Consider the following 25249-nt stretch of genomic DNA (forward strand, 5'->3'; position numbering starts at 1 on the left):
CCATTGGACCGGCCTCGGTGGAGTCGTGGCAGGCCATCGGTCTACAGGCTGGTAGGTACTGGGTTCGGATCCCAGTCGAGGCATGGAATTTTTAATCCAGATACCGACTCCAAACCCTGAGTGAGTGCTCCGCAAGGCTCAATGGGTAGGTGTAAACCACTTGCACCGACAAGTGATCCATAACTGGTTCAACAAAGGCCATGGTTTGTGCTATCCTGCCTGTGGGATGCGCAAATAAAAGATCCCTTGCTGCCTGTCATAAAAAGAATAGCCTATGTGGCGACAGCGGGTTTCCTCTAAAAAAATCTGTGTGGTCCGTAACCATATGTCTGACGCCATATAACCGTAAATAAAATGTGTTGAGTGCGTCGTTAAATAAAACACTTCTTTCTTTCTTTCATCAGCCATTGGCAGGGCTTGAACTTAAAGACGGCACCGATGGCAATTGTCGTCGTTGTTATATAAATTGCTGTTGGTCAGGAGTGTTACAGACTGCACTTTTTTGCCACTGGTTAAAATGTCTGCTGTTGATAAAGTTCCTCAATGATGACAACTGCATATACCTGGTGTATAAAATCTGCTAGTATTTAACATTTGTGCTTTTGAAAAATGGCAACATACAGCAAAACAACCTTTCAGTTATGTTGATTTGCAGCAAAAGTCACTTTGAAAAACTTCTGCCATAGCCAGGCTCAAAATGACCATCGGTGGCCCGTTTCACCCATGGCAATATTTTTAAAATATTATCTTAGGTGACAAATTCTCAAATTCAAGCCCTGGATCGGTAACATTTTAAGTCAAAAAGTCATTTTAAAACAAATGGAAATAGCATAATTTAGTTTTAAAATCACTGCATGACTAATTATTAGGAAGTGTAAACAAAATTCAGCCTTTTAAAGTTTTTAACTATTAAAGTAGGTCTATATGATTGAATTGGTTACATGGTTCAAAAGGTTTTACGCTGTCAACAGAAATCATTATATCCTTGAAGTGATAAATAAACATGCATTTCCATACAGACCTCACTGTGAAGAAAAGAAAATTGAGGAGTGATTAATTGCTCCCGTAACCAAGATTATTGGGAGCCATTTAAGATATTACCATATTGATACTACAGGGTATATAAATGTATATGCTAAGGGGAGATAAAATTACACTCATTGAGCAAGAGTAAATGCTGATGTCTGTGGCACCACTCTGAGATGTAAATGTTAGACAATATTGACAGAAAAATCTTACCAAGACTCTGATGAATAAAAATAAGTCATACAAAACCTTCAGTCAGTTATAACATACAATTATTTGTTGTATTACGAATTATTATCATACATGTACAGTAAATTATTTTATTTTTGCAGGTAGGCCAACTGAACTCCCAGTCATAAGTCATAACTAAAACATTACACACCATGGCATATGCTTCTAAAACTTTATAGACTTGACTCAAATCTTTAATGACATCACATGCATACCATTCGTATGATGTTGCTATGACATTTAAGTCTCAAGATGTCATTAAAGATTCGAATCTACACTTTAAATATTCTATAAGCATGGTACCTTATCTATGACCCATTGTTAAAGGAAGGTGTTACTACAATTAGACTATTATAAGTGTATAATTTTCATCATGTGAGTAGTTATTAAAGTTGGTGAAATTGCTGAGTACATTGATGTCGGCTATTGGATGTCAAACATATGGTCATTTTAACACAGTCATAGAGAGGAAACCAAGTACATTTTTTCCACAAGTAGCAAGGGATCTCTTATATGAACCATCCCACAGACAGGATAGCACATACCACTGTCTTTGATATACTAGTTGTGGTGCACTGGCTGGAATGAGAAATAGCCCAATGGACCCATCCACAGGAATCGACCCCAAACCAACCGCGCATAAAGCGAGCGCTTTACCACTGGGCTACATCCTGGTCCCTTGCTGATGTAGGTCAAATGTATGGGAATCATGTATATCAAGCTATTATACTGTCAGTTTGCTGCATCAGTGGCTTTTTGGAATAATGACAAATGGCCTAATTTGGAGAGAAACTCTATATTGAGGTGAACTAATGTTGTAGAAATCTTGTCATAAACTGGACAGTAAAATTTAAGTCCATTGGTCAGTTTTTCAGTTACTTGATTTACTGAAGCAGGGCCGTAGCTAGGATTTTTTGTTTGGGGGGGGGGGGGGGGGGGGGGGGGGGGGGGGGGGGGGGGGGGGGGGGGGGTGTGCAACTGAGTAATTAATAGTCTAAAACTCCTTAAACAGTTAAGAAAAAAAAATTCTTTAAGTTTCTAGAATGCTTTCTGGATTTTTTTCTTGCCCTCCCCTGCTAGCTACGGCCCTGCAAAGATATATATACTAAAACCAGAAAGTTTACCAATTTGGTGCTACTGCTTGGTATTTTAAACTTAAATTTAAGCACTTGGTATTTTGAACTTAAATTTAAGCACTTGGTATTTTAAACTTAAATTTAAGCACATTCACCAAATTTCTAAAAAAAAATAGTTTTGGTACATTAGTAAATATATACATATAAGAGTGAAATCAATAACATGCATGCATCATACTACTGGGACAGAGGGTGGAATGTAGCCCAGTGGTAAATCTTAGACCTAAGATCACTAACTGCACAGCTAACATATGCACTTAAGGTGATCTTAGCCCTAAGATCGCTTTGTGGAATGGGGCCCAGATGCCTAGTCGGTCTAGGATCAATCTCCGTTGGTGCACCATGCATTGGGCTATTTCTCTTTTCAGCCGGTGCACCATGACTGGTATATCAAAGGCTGAGATATGTGCTATCCTGACTGGGATCAATCTCCGTTGGTGCACCATGCATTGGGCTATTTCTCTTTCCAGCCGGTGCACCATGACTGGTATATCAAAGGCTGAGATATGTGCTATCCTGACTGGGATCAATCTCCGTTGGTGCACCATGCATTGGGCTATTTCTCTTTCCAGCCGGTGCACCATGACTGGTATATAAAAGGCTGAGGTATGTGCTATCCTGACTGGGATCAATCTCCATTGGTGCACCATGCATTGGGCTATTTCTCTTTCCAGCCGGTGCACCACAACTGGTATATCAAAGGCTGAGGTATGTGCTATCCTGACTGGGATCAATCTCCGTTATTGCACCATGCATTGGGCTATTTCTCTTTCCAGCCGGTGCACCACGACTGGTATATCAAAGGCTGAGGTATGTGCTATCCTGTCTGTAGGATAGTGCATATAAAAGATCCTTTGCTACAAGTACTATTGAAAAATGTAGTGGGTTTCCTCTCTAAGACTATAATGTCAGAATTACCCAATGTTTAACATCCAATAGCCGATGTTTAATAAATCAATGTGCTCCAGTGATGTCATTACACAAAACAAAGTAACTATTTTAAACATAATACAACAAACAACAAATTGACATAACCTAAGGGTTCTATGCCAGTATGAACTGTAGATGCCTACAAAGGTTTTTGTACAGACTCACTCGTAAGTTAGTCATATATTTATTAGGCCTTTAGAAAAAATATGTTTTCATAGCACACTGAACATAGACTACCATAGAATGGAAGCTACAGACATGTACATGCAATTGCTTTAAAATAACCTGAACTACTACACCCTGTATTTTCAGGACAAAAATACGCAAACATTTTGGATTTTGTAGCACATGATTGTGTGCATCATCATTAAGTATACCTAATGCAATGCTACAAAGTTTCACAAGCTGCCTGCCTGCAGACCAGTAAAACAGGCTCAAGTCTTTTTAGCAAAATCACTGAAGCATGGAACACAATAATTTGATCTGCTTTCAATTAAGTCATCTGTAAAAGCTACATGTATATAGTGTTGGATACTGTACGACAGGGAAATCGGCCAGTGACACACACACACATACAGTAAACAGCAGGATCAAGAAAACCTGCAGGGTACAATATTTCACACAAACCGGCATTTTAAAATTCACACAAACCATCAATGGGTTCAGTGGTGAACTGTTATAATATTAAAAACTTTAAAAGTTTAAACATTAGCATCACCAGAATAAAATTCAAATCAGTTTGTTTAAAACACATTTTGAATGTCATCGTGTGTTAGGATTAAAGTTGAAAAAATATTTTGTTTAATGACACCACTAGAGCACATTGATTGATCAATAATTGGCTATTGGATGTAACATTTGTTAATTCTGACTCATAGTCAACAGAGGAAACCTGCTACATTTTTCCTGTGTTAGGATTAAATAAATCAATGGTTATGCAAATGAAATTCACATAACTGGTTATCAAGGTTAAAAAAATATTTCTGGTTACTTAAGATTTTAAAATATTGTCCACTGTTTTACAGAGAGGAAACTCCCTGCCACCACTGTATGGGCTAGTCTTTTCCGATTAGCAGCAAGGAATCTTTTATATATATGCACAATCCCACAGACAAGATAGTACAAGTCACTGCCTTTAAAATATCAGTTGGTGGGCATCTGAACCGTACATTAGTCTAAAGTTTTTTAATAATAATAATAGGTTGATCACTTTAAGAATTAAAGTTGCAATGTAGTCCCATTAAAATCCTGGAAGCACATGAATGTAAAATCAATAAAACTCAAGTACAGGTAATGCCAAACCTGTTCAATTGGCCACCTCTACCTAGCAGCCACAATCCTAAGAGATCAGTTTTTATTCTCTCAAGATTATTTATCATGGGACAGCTTAACATGTATTGAGCAACCAACCATCTTATGAACCAAGTTTTACTACTTCCTTATGTAACTGCTTGATACAAATTGGACTAGTTACTACCTACTAGCATGGATGGCATTATTAAGTCCATAGATAAATGTAGATTTCTGAATATACACACAGAGAACATGTTAACAATAACACCGATATTCATTTGCAATTCAGTATCAGTGATCCTGGGTCGTTAGAATAAATTAAAGCATTTTCTCTAGCCAGGTATGCACACACATACACCTGTATACCTGTATGTATACACATGGCCCCACGCCGACCTGACTTGTACACCACCAGGTTGACAAAACAGGTTATTAACATATCTGTAGACCTGTGTGGCTTCACACAGATGACAGAAGATATTAACAAGCTAACCTACATGTTCCAGAGTAATGTCTACCAACAGGCATCAAGCTTGGGTCGCTCTTCAAACAGGCTGTTTATCTACCTACAAACGCACACGAGGCAGCACCGCTCTTCAAACAGGCTGTTTATCTACCTACAAACGCACACGAGGCAGCACCGCTCTTCAAACAGGCTGTTTATTTACCTACAAACGCACACGAGGCAGCACCGCTCTTCAAACAGGCTGTTTATCTACCTACAAACGCACACGAGGCAGCACCGCTCTTCAAACAGGCTGTTTATCTACCTACAAACAGGCTGTTTATCTACCTACAAACGCACACGAGGCAGCACCGCTCTTCAAACAGGCTGTTTATCTACCTACAAACGCACACGAGGCAGCACCGCTCTTCAAACAGGCTGTTTATCTACCTACAAACGCACACGAGGCAGCACCGCTCTTCAAACAGGCTGTTTATCTACCTACAAACGCACACGAGGCAGCACCGCTCTTCAAACAGGCTGTTTATCTACCTACAAACAGGCTGTTTATCTACCTACAAATGCACACAAGGCAGCACCGCTCTTCAAACAGGCTGTTTATCTACCTACAAACGCACACGAGGCAGCACCGCTCTTCAAACAGGCTGTTTATCTACCTACAAACGCACACGAGGCAGCACCGCTCTTCAAACAGGCTGTTTATCTACCTACAAACGCACACGAGGCAGTACCGCTCTTCAAACAGGCTGTTTATCTACCTACAAACGCACACGAGGCAGCACCGCTCTTCAAACAGGCTGTTTATCTACCTACAAACGCACACGAGGCAGTACCGCTCTTCAAACAGGCTGTTTATCTACCTACAAATGCACACGAGGCAGCACCGCTCTTCAAACAGGCTGTTTATCTACCTACAAACGCACACGAGGCAGCACCGCTCTTCAAACAGGCTGTTTATCTACCTACAAACGCACACGAGGCAGTACCGCTCTTCAAACAGGCTGTTTATCTACCTACAAACGCACACGAGACAGCACCGCTCTTCAAACAGGCTGTTTATCTACCTACAAACAGGCTGTTTATCTACCTACAAACGCACACGAGGCAGCACCGCTCTTCAAACAGGCTGTTTATCTACCTACAAACACACACGAGGCAGCACCGCTCTTCAAACAGGCTGTTTATCTACCTACAAACGCACACGAGGCAGCACCGCTCTTCAAACAGGCTGTTTATCTACCTACAAACAGGCTGTTTATCTACCTACAAACGCACACGAGGCAGCACCGCTCTTCAAACAGGCTGTTTATCTACCTACAAACAGGCTGTTTATCTACCTACAAATGCACACGAGGCAGTACCGCTCTTCAAACAGGCTGTTTATCTACCTACAAATGCACATGAGGCAGCACCGAGAAATGCTTCTTATTACATGCTGGGGGATAAAAACATTACTTTTTAAAAAATGTTATGTGGTATTATGACATTATCCTTTGAAGATCCTGAAATTCCATAATGCTGTAAAATGTATCTTAGAGGTTAAATTTTTTAAAACGCTAACCCAAACCTGCCACTAACCCCATGTCTTACTGCGATATAGCCATATTTTTTTTTTTTAGCAGAACATATTTCTTGTGGCCCGCTATTTAAAAACTATACGCCAGTAATGACAACAGGCCATACTTTACTTCCTATTTCAAACCCTGCTTATATTACCTTTACAGTGATTTGTAACACTACTTGTAAGGTGTGTCTTGTTTACTTGTTGCCTTGCAAAGTCAACCATTGTTCACAATCATTTTGTTTAGGACTTTGATTAGATACCCAATGGCCTCCCTCTTGAGCAGAAATATATAAAATACATGCAAACTAGAATAATAATTTTGCTATTGATACATAGTAATATTAATGTTCTATATTGTAACAACAAGTATTATGAAATAGACCTGCAGGTATTAACTTATTTGAACAATGTTATGAGGAGCTTTATAATAACAAAGTGCAACTTTATCATATCACTGTACAACTTTATCATATCACTGTACAACTTTATCATATCAATGTACATGTACCAATAAAAACTGTGATACAGGAAAGTGTTTAATGTATAAATTATATTATTTTCATTTAGTTTCCTCATCCTACAAACATTTATATTATCAAACATGCCATTTAATGGAAATGTTGTGGGGGTTTTTCTTCTTCTTTTTTGCCCATAAAGAAATCCCACAACTAAGACTGTTAAAATTACCAAATATCTGACATGGTCAATAAATCAATGTGTTCTAGTGATTCTAGTTGCACAAAACAAAGTTTAAAGCTTCATACATTCTAAATAATTTTTAACCTCAAGGTTAGGGCCAGTCCCAATCTAATTAAAATTAGCTCCACTATTACATGTGGATCTAACAGCAGCCTGTTGGAGCTCATGTCCAGTTGACCTTTCATTCGACCAATCAGAACCTTATTTGTAAAATCATGCCAGTGATTTGAAAAGAATTTGAAAACATTCGGGATTATGCCGAGGGTATACAAAATAATTCAGGTGGATTACGAAGTATGCTGGAAACTAATTGCAATATAAAATTTTATATAAAATTTGTTTCAAGACAAAAAAACGCAAACGTGATGGTATAGCCATAAAACCTGTTTATACTAGTATACAATCCAAAATTTATTACTACACATTTCCCTGTTTTTTCAATGCTGAACTAGACCAACAAGTTCACCTATTGCATAAATAGTCTCCCCCTATATTTTTAGAATTTGTATTTTCCTGAATAACGCTATAAAAGGCGAAGTGTATTTGGTCGATATTTAAATTGTTATTTATAAATGAAATGTCACCTGGACATGGGGAGTCCATGCAATGCTGTTATATCTACTAGCTAGACCCAGTAGAGCTAATTTTAATCAGATTGGGGCCAGTCCCTAAAGGTAGTACTAAACCAAATAACTTCTGGTTGGGTCAAAGTTCGAGGTGCACCAAACTTTTGATGGAGAAGTGAACACCACAAGTCCTGTGATTGGTGATAAATGTGAGTGTGTTTGTTGTAAAAAAAAGTTTCATCTGGGTAAAAAAATATATGCAATTTTATTTCGTCTAGTACCACTGTGTCAAGTAGCCGTGTGCTTGAAAAATGTAAAAACAAGTACTAGAATTTTGTGCTGAACTAAGGTAGTCATAGATGCTACCCATTATCTCAGAAATGAGCAGCTTGACCCCCTATTTTTTTCTAATTCACTTTAAGGGTGAGGGGTGGTAGTATTTATATCTGTTGCGTTTATATCGATTGATATGCTGCAGGTAGGAGTTTTAGTCACATATGTTACTATTGTCGTCTATGGGATTTGATTTGGAAGTATACACTCTATAACACATACTGACCTAGTGTACTGATCTATACTTATATAATAAACATGATACTAATATTAAAAAAAAAAGGAAGAAAAAAATAGAAAACCCTGTACACGTATCAAATCAGAAAAAAAGAAGAGATATTCACTAAAAATAGTAGCCTACCCCACTAGAATTTTAAACAGAAAGGTCCTAATTTAATCTCTGTGGTTCAAGTTGATCAAATGAGCTATTATTTTACTAAATCAACTAACATCTACTCTGTTTAACAAGACTACTTGTAATTAATTTATGTCAACTCTTTACCTCCTCCTGTCCCAATTAGTGTACATGTTGGAGGTAACAATTGACATGTGTCCCATGCTTTACCTTTTAGTGAACATAAGCATGCAAACAGTGCTCTGGTCTGACCAGCCTCAGTAGTGTAGTGGTTATCCACCGGTCTTAAGGCTGGTAGGTACTGGGTTCGCATCCCGGTATCGGATCCCACCAAGAGTGAGTTTAACAACTCAATGGATAGCTGTAACGCCACTATATCGACTTCTCTCTCACTAATCACTAACTCTCTGTCCTGGACAGACAGCCCAGATAGCCGAGGTGTGTGCCTAGGACAGCGTGCTTGAACCGTAATTGGACAGAAGCATGATAATAAATATAAATGAATGAATGATTGAAAAAAATCTAGTCTGGTTGAATATATTGGGTACCATATCTTATTAGAAGCAACATATATTACAAGACTTATTCTGCCCATTGCTAAATTAGCGACTTGCTAATTTTTATATAAAGTGGCTATAACATTTCGTAGTACTTAGGCTAATAACATTTTGTATAAAATAGCCTATTTTTCAATCATGTTGAAGGAAATACTCTACATATTTAGAAAAATTAGCTTAAACTAAATTCTTTCCAGTGTGAGCCCCTGATATTTATATGCATTTCCCCACATAAAGAATAGCACATACTGTATTAGCATTTGGTCTGGGATCGATCCTCATGCCAGCCAATGCACCACGACTGGTATATCAAAGGCTGTGACCTGTGCTATCCTGTCTGTGGGTTTCCTCTCTAAGACTATATGCCAAGATTACCAAATGTTTGACATCCAATTGCCGATGAATACTAATAAATGTGCTCTAGTGGTGTCGTTAAACAAAACAAACGTTATTTATAAATATAGCATTTGAGATCTGTGAGGACTAGCTGATAGGGGAAATAACCCATGATAGCAAAGAGGATCAATCCCATAATAACTGATATAACTCATGCAGGCGAGTGCTCTACCACTGAGCTACTTCCTTTACTTACAAGTAGACATGCAACTTGAACAATCATCTTTTATGTGAAGATTAGTGTACAGTTTTTATGTGAAGATTAGTGTACAGTTTTTATGTGAAGATTAGTGTACAGTTTTTATCAGCTACTGGCTAGTAATTAGTATTTATCCTGCAACCACCGTTTTTATGTGGCTGCAATAACAGAAATAATAGCTTTTCCCCTTAATTTTTATGGTCTGCAGGATAACGATAATAACTAGTTAATGACGTCGGATATCTGCTTTATCCTGTTCAGGCAAAAGGAGAAGTTCTGCTCGACAGCGCCTCGTGGAAATTCCCATTCTTACCTTCACAGGATAAAAGCCGATATTCAACGTCATTAACTAGTTATTCTCTATATATTTAAATATAGTGGTGTAGGAAGGTGCCAAAAAGTGTGGACGTGTGTGTGCACATATATACATATATATTATATTATATAAACCATCACATGATCAAGAAAAGTGCTCCCACCCCTTCCTACACCAGTGAAATATACCACTGACCAAAACAAAAGCATCTACAGGCTGTCAAATAGTAAACAACATTGCAAACTGTTATTGTTATCAAGTTGTAAACACGTGAGAATGTATGTGTTTTGTTGTTGATAAATGGTCTAAGTTTAAGGTGTGTAGACACTGACACTATGTACTTGATAAATGGTCTATGTTTAAGGTGTGTAGACACTGACACTATTTACTTGATAAATGGTCTATGTTTAAGGTATGTGTGTGAATGTATGTTGAGGTTGTTGATTACATACATAGATATCAACGCATCAGTCCTTGGCTTTTGAAAAACCATAGCTAGTGAAAAATCGCACACCTCAAAATGCTTAGGCAAGTGAAAATCACACTCATCAAAATGCTATGGCAAACGAAAACCAAGCAGCATTAATTTATGAAGTAATTGGTACATGTAAATGTAGAGACATATTTTGCAAAAATTAACTAATTAACCAATAATGTTTTCTTCTAATTTTGTGTTGTTTGGTTCATTAGTGTAGTCCGACTTTTTTTCCGTTTCTGGAATGGAGTTATTCAACAATTTCAGGAGCAGTGCTATAGAAATATAATTATGACATACACTGATGCAGACAATTTGATTTTTTAATTACAATATGTACTATTCAGATAATTACAATTATAGATACCTTTTCAATGTTAGATGGTTTGATGAACATGCAGCTAAACATGTGTAGGAAACAACTTGTCTTGAATTTCATTATTATGTACAACGAACATGATTAGGATAGTTGGAATGGGAAAACACCACTGGTTCTGAGGAGGTGGTTCAATTCATGGGCGTCATTTGCAAGGAAAAAGTATGGGGGGGGGGGGGGGGACAATTGGGTTCTAACAATATTTCGTGCGAATAATCGCGAGCGCCCTAGGCGTAAAGCTAATCTAGGGGGGTCTGGGGGCATGCCCACCCCCCATAACATTTTGAAAAATGAAGGTCATTGTGGCTGTCTGAGAACATTATTTAGAGTAGTGCACCACCATGTACACTGAATATTTTTCTGAAATATATACTGCAATTTACATTCACAGTTTCCATCGAGTCATTGTAAAATTGGGGGGGGGGGGGACATCAGATATTCTGTCCCCCCACTGCTAAAAGTGGGGGGGACATGTCCCCCCGTCCCCCACCAAATGACGCCCATGGTTCAATTAGAACTATGACCCAAGCATCTCAGGTGTGCACTACCAACTGAATTAGATCCCTCATAATTTTTTTTTTTAAATAACTTGTTAAACATAGGCTTACAATTAATTCACTTGATAGTGTTGGTTGGGGCATTGACATTCATGTGGCATTTTTAATTCAACAATTACCCAACCAATCTCCCTCCCTAAACATTTTGTAACATGTCATTTGACCTACACTACCAGTTACCAACGGCTCTATGTCAAGTCAACATTACGTTATTGATCTAGAACTGTCCCAATGTTGTTGATAAAAAAATATATATACAAACTCCGACAAAGCATGTCATTACAAAGGATTTTATTCCAAACCTGGAATGCCATAATAAAGATAATCTAAAAAAAACACCCATAATTTTAGATACCATCATAAATGCGTAACAAGTTGTGAAGTAGACCAGCGTGTGCGTGCAGCCAGACAAACGTATTGAAACAAACAAAAATTAATCATTGATTACTGTTACTATATTTTGTACATTCATTAACCTCTGGTTGAAATACAAATATTTAAATGAAGTTTTATTAGATTTTTTTTAAAGATAAAAAAAATAAAAATAAATAAACGTAAAAAAAACTCCAACTCTTTTTGTAAACGAGACCTAGGCATATTCCTACATACCTATCATAATTTATTTTCTTTCTTTTTATTATTCCTTTTACTTTTGAATTGTCTTTGTCTAAATTCCATTTCTATTTTAAAGAAAGTAGAAAGCTACACGATTGCCATATTCGGGACCTCACGTAAGCTTTGTAGGCTAACAGTTTGTAATCGAGACAATTTTACTGACTTCACTGCATTTCCGTTGCGAGTTCATTTGTGTAGGCCAAGAAGCCACTATTTAATTCAAGTCCATTTTTTCCATAACTATATGAGTTAGCCCTATTAGACGTTGTGATCTATTACCTTACAAAAGTAGACTGTTTCTAATTAATAATAAATTAAATAGGCAAAAGAGTTTGATCGGGCTGGTCCGTCTTCGAAGATGTCTATTAATTAAACCAGTGTTTTCTGATTTGTATAGCAAAGATAAGTACCAGTCATATAGTAAAAGGTTGCATAGACGCTACTGTTCGTGTCACTTTTCTCTGGTATTATTAAACGGTTCTTTCTATCAGCTACATATGGTAAATAATGGCAATTAATATACAAAATTATTTTACGTGCACTGTTTGTTAAGTGTAACATGCGTTATTTTTCACACTCGCTGTACAAGCGCAATCGCACATCTTAAAAGACAAGGTCTGATATGTGTGTGTGTGTGTGTGTGTATATATAGGTAGGTAGGTAGGTATGTGATGTGAATTCACATAAAATAACTAATAAAGAAAGCATTGGTTAAAAGTTCATTTACTTTATCAGAGACAGACAAGCTTGGGCAGGATTACCGTTATCCTGACAGGTAATTTATGAAGCCAGTTGGCTCAGATAATAGAGGGACTGTCAAGACTGTAGAGGTCACCTACATTGTACCGGTCTTCAAGTGTGTCCAATCCACTTGGCTCATATAGGTAGGTGTACACACATACATTGGGATCATGCCATGTCTTCTAGATAAAACGTTCTGGTTGGCTTGTCTTAGTAATAGTAGTAATATAATATACATATTGATACACTAACGAAAGTGTTATGTAAGATCTATCATAAAGAATATGTGAGGTAATATAATTCTGAAAATACACTGTAACACATCTTTGTTAATATTACTTCCTATTCTTTCTGAAAGCATTAAAGGAATTTAGGAGCACTGATTTCAACACATACACATGTACATATATCTACATTGTAACACTGATTTCAACACATACAGGTCAATATATCTACATTGTAACACTGATTTCAACACACGTCAGTGTTCTCGCTGCTCCATTTAAGCGGGGCGCCCCGCTATTCCATTTTGCCGCCCTCCTTTCACGTTCCCCGCCCTCCTTTATTTTTGAGCGCCCCTCTTTATTTTCCAACACATATCTGTTATTTCCAAATGCACTTTTTTCCACACAAAAAACAACGATCAGTCTGCACACTGGACATCAAACAAAACAAGCCGTGTTGTGTACGAAAAAGCAATTGACGAAACATTTACGACAGTTACCGTAACGTAATTTAACAGTACTTTTAACAGCCTCTATTTTGTCCAATATCTGTATCCATCTGTATGTTTGACAGACACAATAAAAGTTATATTTTATGTAAGCAATGAAAACATTTTATTTTTTTACGGATTCGGCAATCTCCGATTGAAAAAAACCCACATCTTATTTGGCGCCAAATTTGTCACGTGATCAGAACGGTCATTCTGTCTTTTGTTTCCACTAACTATCGTTTGATATTTTGTCCTCAGTTGCAGATATAATTGGTTGAAACTGATGATTTTTACTTCCTGTTATTCTGTTTATTCAGCAGTTCTTTATAAAATATTGTAAATGTTTCATTTTGAGGGGATATGAACGCTTATAAAAACAACGGAAGTGGTAGTGTTTATCATTAAAATCATTTGTCTTGAGTGCCAAATAATATATACACACCGTCTTTACAAAAACGAAACTACTTTTTCTTTTTATCAGCTGGCGATAATATTTTATCACAGCAATTGATTCATTCGATGAAGATGGAAATAACAAAAATGTATCTGACATTAGGAGATCACTTTACAAACATCTTTATTGTTTTTCGTATATCTTGAAAGCTTTATTAAAAATAATAATATTAAAACTTTGATCGGTCCAGCAAAACCGGAACTGCCCGTGAATGTCAGAATATCATCATCTTTGGTTCAATTAAAAGACGAGTATGCTTGTATTTCGTATTTATAAACCTTTTTGTAGGCAAAATAAGGAATATGTCTTTTCACAAAGTCTACCAACACACATCAATATGGTAACCAAATGCCCCCCCCCCCCTTTTTTTTTGTTGCTTTTTGCTTCTTTTTTTTTTATAGGGTGTGATGCCGAGCAGCTGCCCTCCTTTAATTTTCACCCAGCGAGAACACCGATATGTGTACATTGTAACACCGATTTCAACACATACAGTGTACATTGTAGCACTGATTTCAACACATACAGTGTATATGTGTGTACATTGTAGCACTGATTTCAACACATACAGTGTACATATGTGTACATTGTAGCACTGATTTCAACACATACAGTGTACATATGTGTAAATTGTAGCACTGATTTCAACACATACAGTGTACATACATGTACATTGTAACACTAATTTCAACACACATGTACATTGTACAAAATGCCTTGATTGAAATTTGTATAGATCTGTAGTTTGTCTGGAATTACTCAATTTATTCTCCAACTATCGATCTCCGCCTAGATGCCTTCTCAGTATAAGCAAGTTGATGGAATGAAACGAAAGTAGCTAACTACTAAAAAGGAAGCTAATAACATGAGCATTGAAGGAAACAGACCACAGAAACAATATCTGAAGTTGGAGGTCACAATCTCTAGTGGTGTAGACACAAGCCAGATTTTGTATCCATTAGTGGGAAAAATACCCAACATTTTTGCCTTCAAATAGGGTGTGATTGGCCTGTCTTCCACCCTCTCTGGTTCCTACAGGCTTGAAACATTCACGTTTGTCTTCGGATTGCTTTAAAAATATGTATACTTTTGTTGAAGACAAAACAAGTAGATAGCTTTAATAAGCTATTTGACAGTTAAAAATACCTGAACATATATATATATTTAATGCATAATATCATTAAGCGCAAAACACTTTATATAAAAATACTTATCTTATCAGAAGCAGGTTTGTAATAAACAAACGTTATCTGATTAAGTTTTAACATGCCTAAAGATTACAAACAAACACAAAAATCCTAAATTTACTAAAGCAAGGTTTGTTTCAATATACATGTGCAAATTCAGGGTTAACTCTGGGTGATCAGAACATTTCGCCAAATTATCTAAAAAATGCAAAACCTAGACCTACTTTCCAACAAAATATAAATTATAACACAATATTTTTTCGCCAAATTAAAATAAAATTCTTGTCAAAATTCGCAATTGGTGGCGAATGGCAGAGCTAGTCCTGCAAATTTGGGAACATCTAGTTTTAAAAAAAAAAACTACCATTGCCAGTTATTACCAATAAACTGACAACTAATTGTTTAAAACTGATACTATATTGAAGATGTCACTAATGATGACATAGTTTATGGTAATTTGAATTAGTCTGGAAATGGCTTGTGGGTGTTGTGGACATTACCTTCAACAGTTTCTCCCCCTCTACTTGGAGTGACAATGTATGATTGCCAGTTATCATAATGAACTGATTGTAATTTTTTAAAACAGATATTTGTATACTATTTTGAAGAAGTCACTAATGCTGACATAGTTTATGGTAATTATAATTAGTCTGGTAATGGCTTAGGCCTATGAGTGTTGTGGACATTACCTTCAACAGTTTCTCCCCCTCTATTTGTGGTGACAATGTATAATTGCCAATTATTATAATGAACCGATTGTAATTCTTAAAATATTAAAAACAGATATTTCTATACTATTTTGAAGATGTCACGGTTGGGCTTTCCTTTTGCACTATCACATATAAATACTTATCATAAATAGATTTAGGGTTAGTGACAGTGCCATAGGAAAGTTCTTCCAAAGACACTAATGTTTATGGTAATTATAATTAGTCTGGAAATGGCTTATGTGGGTGTTGTGGACGTTACCTTCAACAGTATGTCTCGTTTCTGCCCCTCTGCTCGGGGTGACGATGTACACGACTTCCTCCAGGTCCCCCTTGACCACTTTCTTGATGTCCTTGTAGTGTTGGTCGGTCTCCGAGTCGACGACGAGCATCTGCACCTCCTCCCCGGCCGCCTTGATTCGCCCCACCACCTGCTGGTGGTTCTCGTTACCTATGTTAGTCCCCTCCACCTCCACAATACGGTCGCCAGGTTTCAACCCCGCCGCTGCCGCCGGAGAATCCTCATCAACTTTTCCGATATACTGTCCAGCTTTTCCCTTTTCCGCGTGCAAATTGAAGCCATAACCATTAAAATCGGGCCATTTTATCACGTGGCACAGCCTGGGCTTGAGTGTGGCGTCAATACCGTTGCTCATTTTTTTGATAAACAGAAACTTTGAAGAAGTTGGGAAATGGGAGGGGTCGTACGCAACAACACCTGTCTCTGCCGTAAGCGAAAATCTCCAATATGGCTGCACACAAAGTCACATGATGTCAACATCCAATCAACATGGGTCACGTGCGACTTCCCTCAACTCTTGAATGAAAGTTAAAAATTAAGCTTTGAGACCGTAATATGGGGACTTTGCATCCGAGCTTTTAATAGAACTTGCTTAAACTGTTTGTTTTTAGAGGATTAGGTTAGAGGAAAACCACAACAAGCAGGTGTAACGTAATTTTTTTTTCTTCCCGTTTAGAGCACTAGAAAGAAATCGCTCTTCAAAGCAGACGACGAGTTGGAAGCCATATTTAATCAAGATGGTTATAGAGAATCTAAGTGAAATATGTTTTATATAAAAAAAACACCCCAAAACCCCCACCTTCTTTTAATCCTGGCCTGTCAAAGAGCATACATTCCAGATGGAGACAAGAAATTTAAATAAATAATAAAACTGAACAGAGAGGCGGGGAACAATCACTCAACGAGGTGATTAGTTTACGACAGAGACAAAACTCCGACTGATTACCACAGAGCCGACAGGACACACTGATTAACACTTATTGATTGATTACCGAATAACGTCTTGTTTATTCACGGATCATGTTCAAATTATTGAGTGGTTGTAGGAATAATCCATATTACGCCAAACGGCCATCCTTGTTGGTAATATCTAGAACGGCGAACGAGACATTTGCGCCCCCCCCCCCCCCCCCTCCAGTGCTGGAGCAAAATTTCAGATTCGGGCAACAATGATACAGATATTCGGGAAAAATGTGCTAACCTATGACCTTTTTACTATGTATTTCCATCATTCTACCGTCAAAATTAGTTGTAGTCCATGTAAAAATACTCAGTGATTCGTTTGTAACCCTGTAGCTGTTTGGTAGTAATGGTAATGTGAATAAATGTTATCCAGATTCGGGCATTTTTGTTTAATTCGGATAAAAGCCAGCCTGCGCCCCATAAAAAAAACGGGAGCCCGTATGCCTATGGCCAAATGTGGCACATAAAATCTTACTATGAGGTAGTTAACTTCCTGATTGAAATATTATTTTACTGCTCCTGAAAAAAACAGTGGCGGATCCAAAAAACCACACAATGTTCTGGGAGGGGGGTTAGTGACATGAGGTGGAATGCCAAGGGAACTTTGGGGGAGTTTTGGAGGGGGAATCGTAAAAAAAAGAAAGAAAATTAATATGTAATAAAATTATAACTATCGCCAAATTTAGGGGGGAGGCCGGGGCCTAGATCCGCCTCTGAAAACCCAAATGGATTAGACACAAGTTTCACAACTTACTAGGCCTTCTCCATAATACATAATATCCTGACAGTAATATATTTATGTCGTTTTAATATGAACAGAAATTAATATATTATTCAAAGAGAGAAAGAAGGAAGGAATGAGGGAAAATACACCAGGAAAGTTCCCTCTCTATATATTTGTGTGTAAAATAGCAGCTTTGCTCAAATCAAAACGCAAAGACACGGTATCTAATTACGTAGACATACCAAGTCCAGCTCGATTTTAAAAGTCTTCTTTTAAATCGCTACACCCATGTCAAATGCAATACATTTTTATTTCTACTGCCAAACGAATAGTATGGTGCAACGTAAGGGACATCAGGTTTTATTGGGGGGGGGGGGGGGGGGGTAAATAAAGATATGTTTTGCCAATTTCGAATTTTAGCTCGTAGGTTATTCCAAACTTTGATAGACGAATGGATACTTTATAAATGACGACTAAGTAAACTAGTTCTGACATAAGGTAAAGACACTTATTAACATTACCCATAAAGTTTGAAAGTGATCTTCACTGAGATATATGCAGTTGATTGGAGAATTAAACGGGATGACAAAATAGTTATATAATTATAATACTTTCTTTGCTTTACAAAACGATATAGGCTATAGGGATCATTTATTTCGTTTCGCATAAAATTAATTTTGAGCTACTGCGAATACCAGAAAGGCCAGAAAGACACTGATTTGCCAAAATGATAAGTTATGTCCCCAAAAAATATAAATAGTGTGTAAATTAATGGCTTGCAAAGATGTAATAATGAAAACAGATTTTACACTGGCTAGTAACATAGACGTCGGAGTGGAGGGGGCAACGCCTACTCCGAGTAGGGCGGACTAGTGCCCCTGTACTCCCCTCCACCGTTTCCCACCCCAGTTGTAAAGTCTATCTAACTATAAAGTATACATTCGAATGACAGTTTGCTCTTTTCGCTTGGACTGTTCACAAGAATGTGTTCAATCATAAAAACTGTTTTAATACGACCAGAGTTGATTGTAAATATTCCTAATTGTTTGATAACAATATATGACCTCATATTTAATAACTGGTCCATCTAGTTTGTCCCCGCCCCAAGTTGCCGGCATCTTCCGATTCCCTAGTATATGCCACTTTAAAATTACCAAGAATGTACTTCTGAACGTATGATATTTATGATAAATACTGATGCCACAGTGCAAAATTCTCTCGCACGGATGAAACGTATTCATTGACCCGTGAATAGACAACATGATCAGATTTCGTTGGTCCATATTCAGTAGTTTTTGTATTGTTCGTACTGGGTATGTAACTATGAATTGCACTTGCTTCAGATGATTTGGCATTAATAAAACACATATATCTTGTTTTCCTCGTTTATATAGTCTCGACAATGAGGTATAGTAAACCATAGCAAAGAATATGTACATAGGGCTATTTTGGTGCTTCACATATAGTTATTTCTACACTTGGGTAAGAGAGGCAGAGAGACAGACAGACAGGGAACGAAATTGACTACCGAAAAAGGGATCTTTTACATACACTGGTTGAGGGCGCAAGGCAAAGTTTCTAAGGAATTCGGGGGATTTGCTCTCCCGTAAAATTTTGAAAACTAGATGTCCTAATATGCAATTTCCTGCATTCTACACGTAAAATTTATCTCCGCCTTAAGATTTACTATCAATAATATTTTTGATTCAGAATTATTGGGGGGGGGGGGGGGATTAGTGCCTGCCACTAGAGCATATTGATTTATTAATCATCGGCTATTGGATGTCAAACATTTAGTAATTCTGACACGTAGTCATCAGAGGGAACCCGCTACATTTCCCCTAATGCAGCAAGGGGATCTTTTATATGCACTTTCCCACAGACAGGAAAACACATACCACGTTTTTTGACCAGTTGTGGTGCACTGGCTGGAACTAGAGAAAAACCCAATCAGTTGAATAGATCCACCGAGGTGGTTCGATCCTGCGACGGAGCCCCAGGTCGAATGCCGAAAGACATTATTTATACAAAATATGAGCGAATGTTCACGCTGGCAAGGTGCACTTTGCCGCCAAACAACATACAATTGGCGGTAACCCACCCCCACTATCACTCCCGCCAAACAACATACAATTGGCGGTAACCCACCTCCACCTTCACTGCCGCCAACCCTGTCCCAGACTGTTATCTGGATGTTCTGTTTTGTCCCTGACGACATTACACCTAAGTTTTGTTTGATATGTCATATCTGAGTAATGACATAATTATTCTGATCGCCGCTTTTGCCCACCTATCTGTCCGAAGATAACACATTGGCTACGCCCTACCCCTGTACAGTATTATCACAACAAGCAGGCGCGGATCCAGGATTTTTAAATGTGGGGGGGGGGGGCCCGAGGGCGCGAAGCGGCCGAGATTCCTAGGGGGGTTCGGGGGCATGCTCCCCCGCGAATTTTTTTAATTTAAGTGGCCTGAAACGCGATTTCCTCGCATCTGAGTAACAAAATAGCTATATTAACGTATGTTTTTGATATTGTCATACTGTTTTTGTTATCTTCAAAATTGGGAAATAAGTGCATTTTTGTGTAATTCCACTCTAGTGTATGCTATAGTTAAAAAAAAACAAAAAAACTTGACCCCAAAAGGGGGGGGGGGGGCCCGGGCCCCTTGGGCCCCCCACTAAATCCGCGCCTGACAAGGTCATAACGTAGAGGGGAAGCCTCAATGCTGCATAATAACCAAAAATATGTATTATTATTTCTAGTGAAAGGTAAAGATTATACCACAACTTCTCTCTCTCTCTCTCTCTCGCTCTCTCTCTCTCTCTCTCTCTCTCTCTCTCTCTCTCTCTCTCTCTCTCTCTCTCTCTCTCTCTCTCTCTCTCTCTCTCTCTCTCTCTCTCTCTCTCTCTCTCTCTCTCTCTCTCTCTCTCACTACTGGCTGGAACTAAGAAATAGCCCAATGGGCCCACCGGGGAGATGATCCCAAACCGACAAGCGCATCAAGCGAGCACTATACCACAGTATTCTTGAGAAAACCACTAACTACGCTAAGTGGTAGCATAATACAATTTTAATAATCTTGAATTGTGCAAAGGTTATATGGGATCGATTAATCTGTAGTCATTTATCACAATTACAAAGCATAAAAAAAACCCAAAAACCCCCAAACAACAACAACAAAACCCAACCCAAACCCCCAACCCCAAACCTAAAACAAAAACAAAAACACAAAATAAAATGAAATAAAATAAAATAAAACAACCGCGAAATATGGCCTGGCAACTTTTAATTCATCAAGATAAACGTCTCCGGCACGATATTTATTATTGTGATGTTTATTGTTGTGCCGTAACGTTTATCCATTGGATCGAATTTTCCATTTGCAATCACGATTTAATAAAATCAGGCATAATATTACGTGCTTTATTTAAAGGGACATTCCTGAGTTTGCTGCAATTTTTAAGATGTTATCGACTAACAAAGACTTTTTAACGATTGTAATTACATATGTCAAATATATTTTTTGCGTAATATATTAGTGGCTGTATATTAAACGTGTTTCTGATCGTTCCAATATTTGTACTAGGTTAAATTTCATTTTATTTCCTAAAATCTAGTTTTGTCTTCTTACAAATATTAAGACTACCAGAAACACATTGAATATACAGATAATGATATTCTAAACAAGAGAATATATTTAATATGTAAGTTTAATCGTAGAAATATTTTATTAGTCGGAAACATCTTACAATGTAGCAAACTCAGGAATGTCCCTTTAAGAGTCTCAGCACGTACAACAATATATTTTAATTAATTTTAGACTAAAATATTAATTACAATACCTTTGGTAACCTTTCCAGGATTAGATGTTTGAAGATGACACATTTTTACATTTGAAAGTTATTTTTATCCTGGCACACCGAAAATGCGGAATGAAAATATTGCGGAACGACAATTATTCGTATCAAGCATTTTACGTACACCCAATAAAAAGAAATATTTCGGAACTGAATGTAATTGATTATTTATTTTGTTATTTTTATTTCTATAAATGTGCTTTGTGTGGGTTGCATTATATGCATTATTAATATTATGCCATTAAAGTTTTGGTGTGTATAATTCTTTTATTATTATTATTTAAAAAATAATGATTGTCAGTACAGGTCATTACTTATTTTAAGGGCTTCATTTATTTACTTTTTAAAAAATTATTATTTCCTTTAGTATTTTTTTTTTTAAATATTATTATTACAGGCCATTACTTACATGTGTTTCAAAGTTTTTTTTCTCTTTTTGTTTTCTTAAAAAAAGTTTTGTTTAATTATCATTGCAGGTGATTATTTTTTTTTTTTTTTTTTTTTTTTAGTTATAGTTACTGGTTATTAGTTATTTTAGGGGTTTTATTCGATTTTAAAAAAATTATTATAAATGTTTTATAATTAACCTGCACAACTCCCAACCCCACAACTAAAAAATCATTGATTATAATAGTTCCATTAATCTTTCATAATAATTCTATTAATCTTTTACAGCAAGTTCTGGGGAAAGGTAAATAGACACACAAAGAAATGGGGAAACAGAGACAATTTGAAAGTTAAACTGGCCGTTGAAAATATTTTATACATGTAAATCTAAAATGTTATAATGATTGTCAGCTCCATCTAATTTATTCCCTGAAACATATTCATATAACTACCTTCAAAATTTGTACTATAAGTCATATGTAGTTACATTACAAATCTGCACAGCAATATACTTAAATAAAGTACTGAAATAAAGTACTGAAAAAGTATGTTCAACTATATAATTATCAAGCATTAATTCTCAAATGTTAACCATAACATTTAGAAATTAACATAAGTACATAAACATGTTAAGTGTAAACTTACCTAAAGTAGTCCTGGTACCAACAAAAGAACAGGAATGATGCACATCCATCCCACTACTTGTATATTATTGTCAAGTGCACACCAATGTGCAGACAGGTACAAGGCAGTTATCACAAGCAGCAGCTGTCATCAAGTCACAGTTATGTTTTAATTACAAAACATGTTCATATGGTTGCGAGGCATTCGTTAACAACACAGTTAATGTTCAAACGGTTAAGTAGGAATCAAAGTACACATCGGGTTACCTAATGTGCAGACAGGTACAAGGCAGTTATCACAAGCAGCAATTGATTCCTACTTAACCGTTTTAACATTAACTGTGTTATTGAGGATTGCCTCGCAACTATATGAACATGTTTTTTTAATTAATTCATAACTGTAACTTGATGACAGCTGCTGCTTGTGACAACTGATGTGTACTTTGATTCCTACTTAACCAATTTAACATTAAGTATGTTGTTGAATGTAATTAATTCATAAACTTGTGTGACTTGGTGACAACTGCCTCGTACCAATGTGTGTTAAACACGGGTAAGCACACTAAATTACGAATAATGCACATTAATTGAACAAGAAAACAAGAAACAAGCAAATGCGTGATCTCTTGCCACCCCGTTCCATCCCTCTATGTCTGTCTCCCTCAACACCCTTCTGTGTTGTGTGTATATAAGTGTGTGTGTGTGTGTGTAAGTGTGTGTGTGTGTGTGTGTGTGTGTGTGTGTAAAGGAAACATTTATAAATGAAAAAATCACGTTTTTATTTATTTAATAATTAAATTAATTTATTGATTTATTATTATTATTATTATTAATAAATCAATAATTTATTTATTATGTTATTTATTTATTATAATTATTAACATTATTCAGTAATTTATTGTTATATTATTATTTATTAATTAAGTATTGATTAATTCATTTTTTATTATATTATTATTATTATTATTATTATTATTATTATTATTATTATTATTATTATTATTATTGTCCCCAAACCATTAGACAGTGCCAGGGTTGGGGAGCCCTGATACACCACCTTACAATTTATCTTAAAATTAATATTCATACATGTGTAAACATACATACATATATACAAACATACACACATACATACACGCACGCACGTACGCACTCACATTACATTCTATTCTGATATATGCAGGTACAAATCAAAATAAAATAGTACTTCCTTTTATGCACGTCTTATGGTCCAGGACTTTTAAAAAAGAAAAAGAAAAAAGGGTAACAACGAGAGAAGAAGAAGAAGAAAAAGAAGGAAAACAAGAAGAACAAGAAGAAGAAGAAAAAAAAAAGAAGAAGAAGAGGACGAAAAACCTAAAGTTGGTAGTGAGTAACGAAGCAGAATTAAACTGATGATAATAACAGGAACAGCAGTCGGGCCTATGTTGGAATGTTATATGAACATGCTATCACAAAACGTTTTTCCTTTGAGTAGATCGTTATTTAAGTGTAATGGGTTTTTTTCTCTTTCTTTCACTATATAAAAAGGTTGAGCCATTGTGCCCATTCTTTATTAAACGTTTCATAGTTGTAGTTTTTGAAATAAATATATTTCTCAATTTCAAATTTGTTTTGCAACACGTTTTGAACGGACGCGATAGTTAAAAAAAATTCTTGCATTTTCGTACAGTATATATAATATTTAATGTTAATAATTAGCCAGTTAATTATATTAACGTTCTTTTTGTTAATAATACCAAACATAACAGTATTTTTGTCAAAGTGGACAACAATTCCTGTTTTGGACAAAACCCAGTCTTCTACAGCTTTCCATAAAGTATTAACCTGAGTGCATTCATAGAAAAGATGTTGTAGAGTTTCTGGGAAATTATTACAGAATATACACATATTAGAATCTACATAATGAATCATATATAGAAAAGTATTTGTTGCTAAAATCCGATGTAGGATGCGATACTGAAACTATAATAAAGTTGTATCATTAATGCTTTTATTATATTATTTAGTTGTTATTATTAATTAATTTATTATTTATTAATTGATTTAAAAAAAAAAATTATTCATTAATTAGTTAAATTAGCTAAAGCTCGAGACAATTGAAAATTATTTCACTCGGGACATAAACATGATACGAAATGGAAGCTCGTTTAATATCCTATAAATATGTATTATTATTTCTAGTGAAAGGTAAAGATTATACCACAACTCTCTCTCTCTCTCTCTCTCTCTCTCTCTCTCTCTCTCTCTCTCTCTCTCTCTCTCTCTCTCTCTCTCTCTCTCTCTCTCTCTCTCTCTCTCTCTCTCTCTCTCTCTCACTACTGGCTGGAACTAAGAAATAGCCCAATGGGCCCACCGCGGAGATGATCCCAAACCGACAAGCGCATCAAGCGAGCACTATACCCACTATACCCGCCCCAGTATTCTTGAGAAAACCACTAACTACGCTAAGTGGTAGCATAATACAATTTTAATAATCTTGAATTGTGCAAAGGTTATAT

General features: G+C 36.5%; 1 protein-coding gene across 5 annotated transcripts in view; it reads right to left on the bottom strand.

The window, feature by feature from the left end:
- The window catches only part of LOC121382034 (Na(+)/H(+) exchange regulatory cofactor NHE-RF1-like), a 98451-nt gene extending 75392 nt beyond the window's left edge, over positions 1 to 23059 (bottom strand). For 2 of the 5 annotated variants that reach the window (XM_041511507.1, XM_041511505.1), the window contains exons 1-2: positions 22771 to 23059; positions 16154 to 16708 (exon numbers count right to left, since the gene is read on the bottom strand). In XM_041511507.1, the coding sequence (XP_041367441.1) occupies positions 16154 to 16547 (394 nt within the window). In that variant the 5' untranslated portion in view covers positions 16548 to 16708; positions 22771 to 23059. The remainder of the gene's footprint in view (positions 1 to 16153; positions 16709 to 22770) is intronic. The other 3 variants (XM_041511504.1, XM_041511506.1, XM_041511502.1) reach the window with 3 other exon arrangements.
- Between the last annotated feature and the right edge of the window lie 2190 nt (positions 23060 to 25249).

Source organism: Gigantopelta aegis, chromosome 9, assembly GCF_016097555.1.
Source record: "Gigantopelta aegis isolate Gae_Host chromosome 9, Gae_host_genome, whole genome shotgun sequence".
NCBI lineage: Eukaryota > Metazoa > Mollusca > Gastropoda > Neomphalida > Peltospiridae > Gigantopelta > Gigantopelta aegis.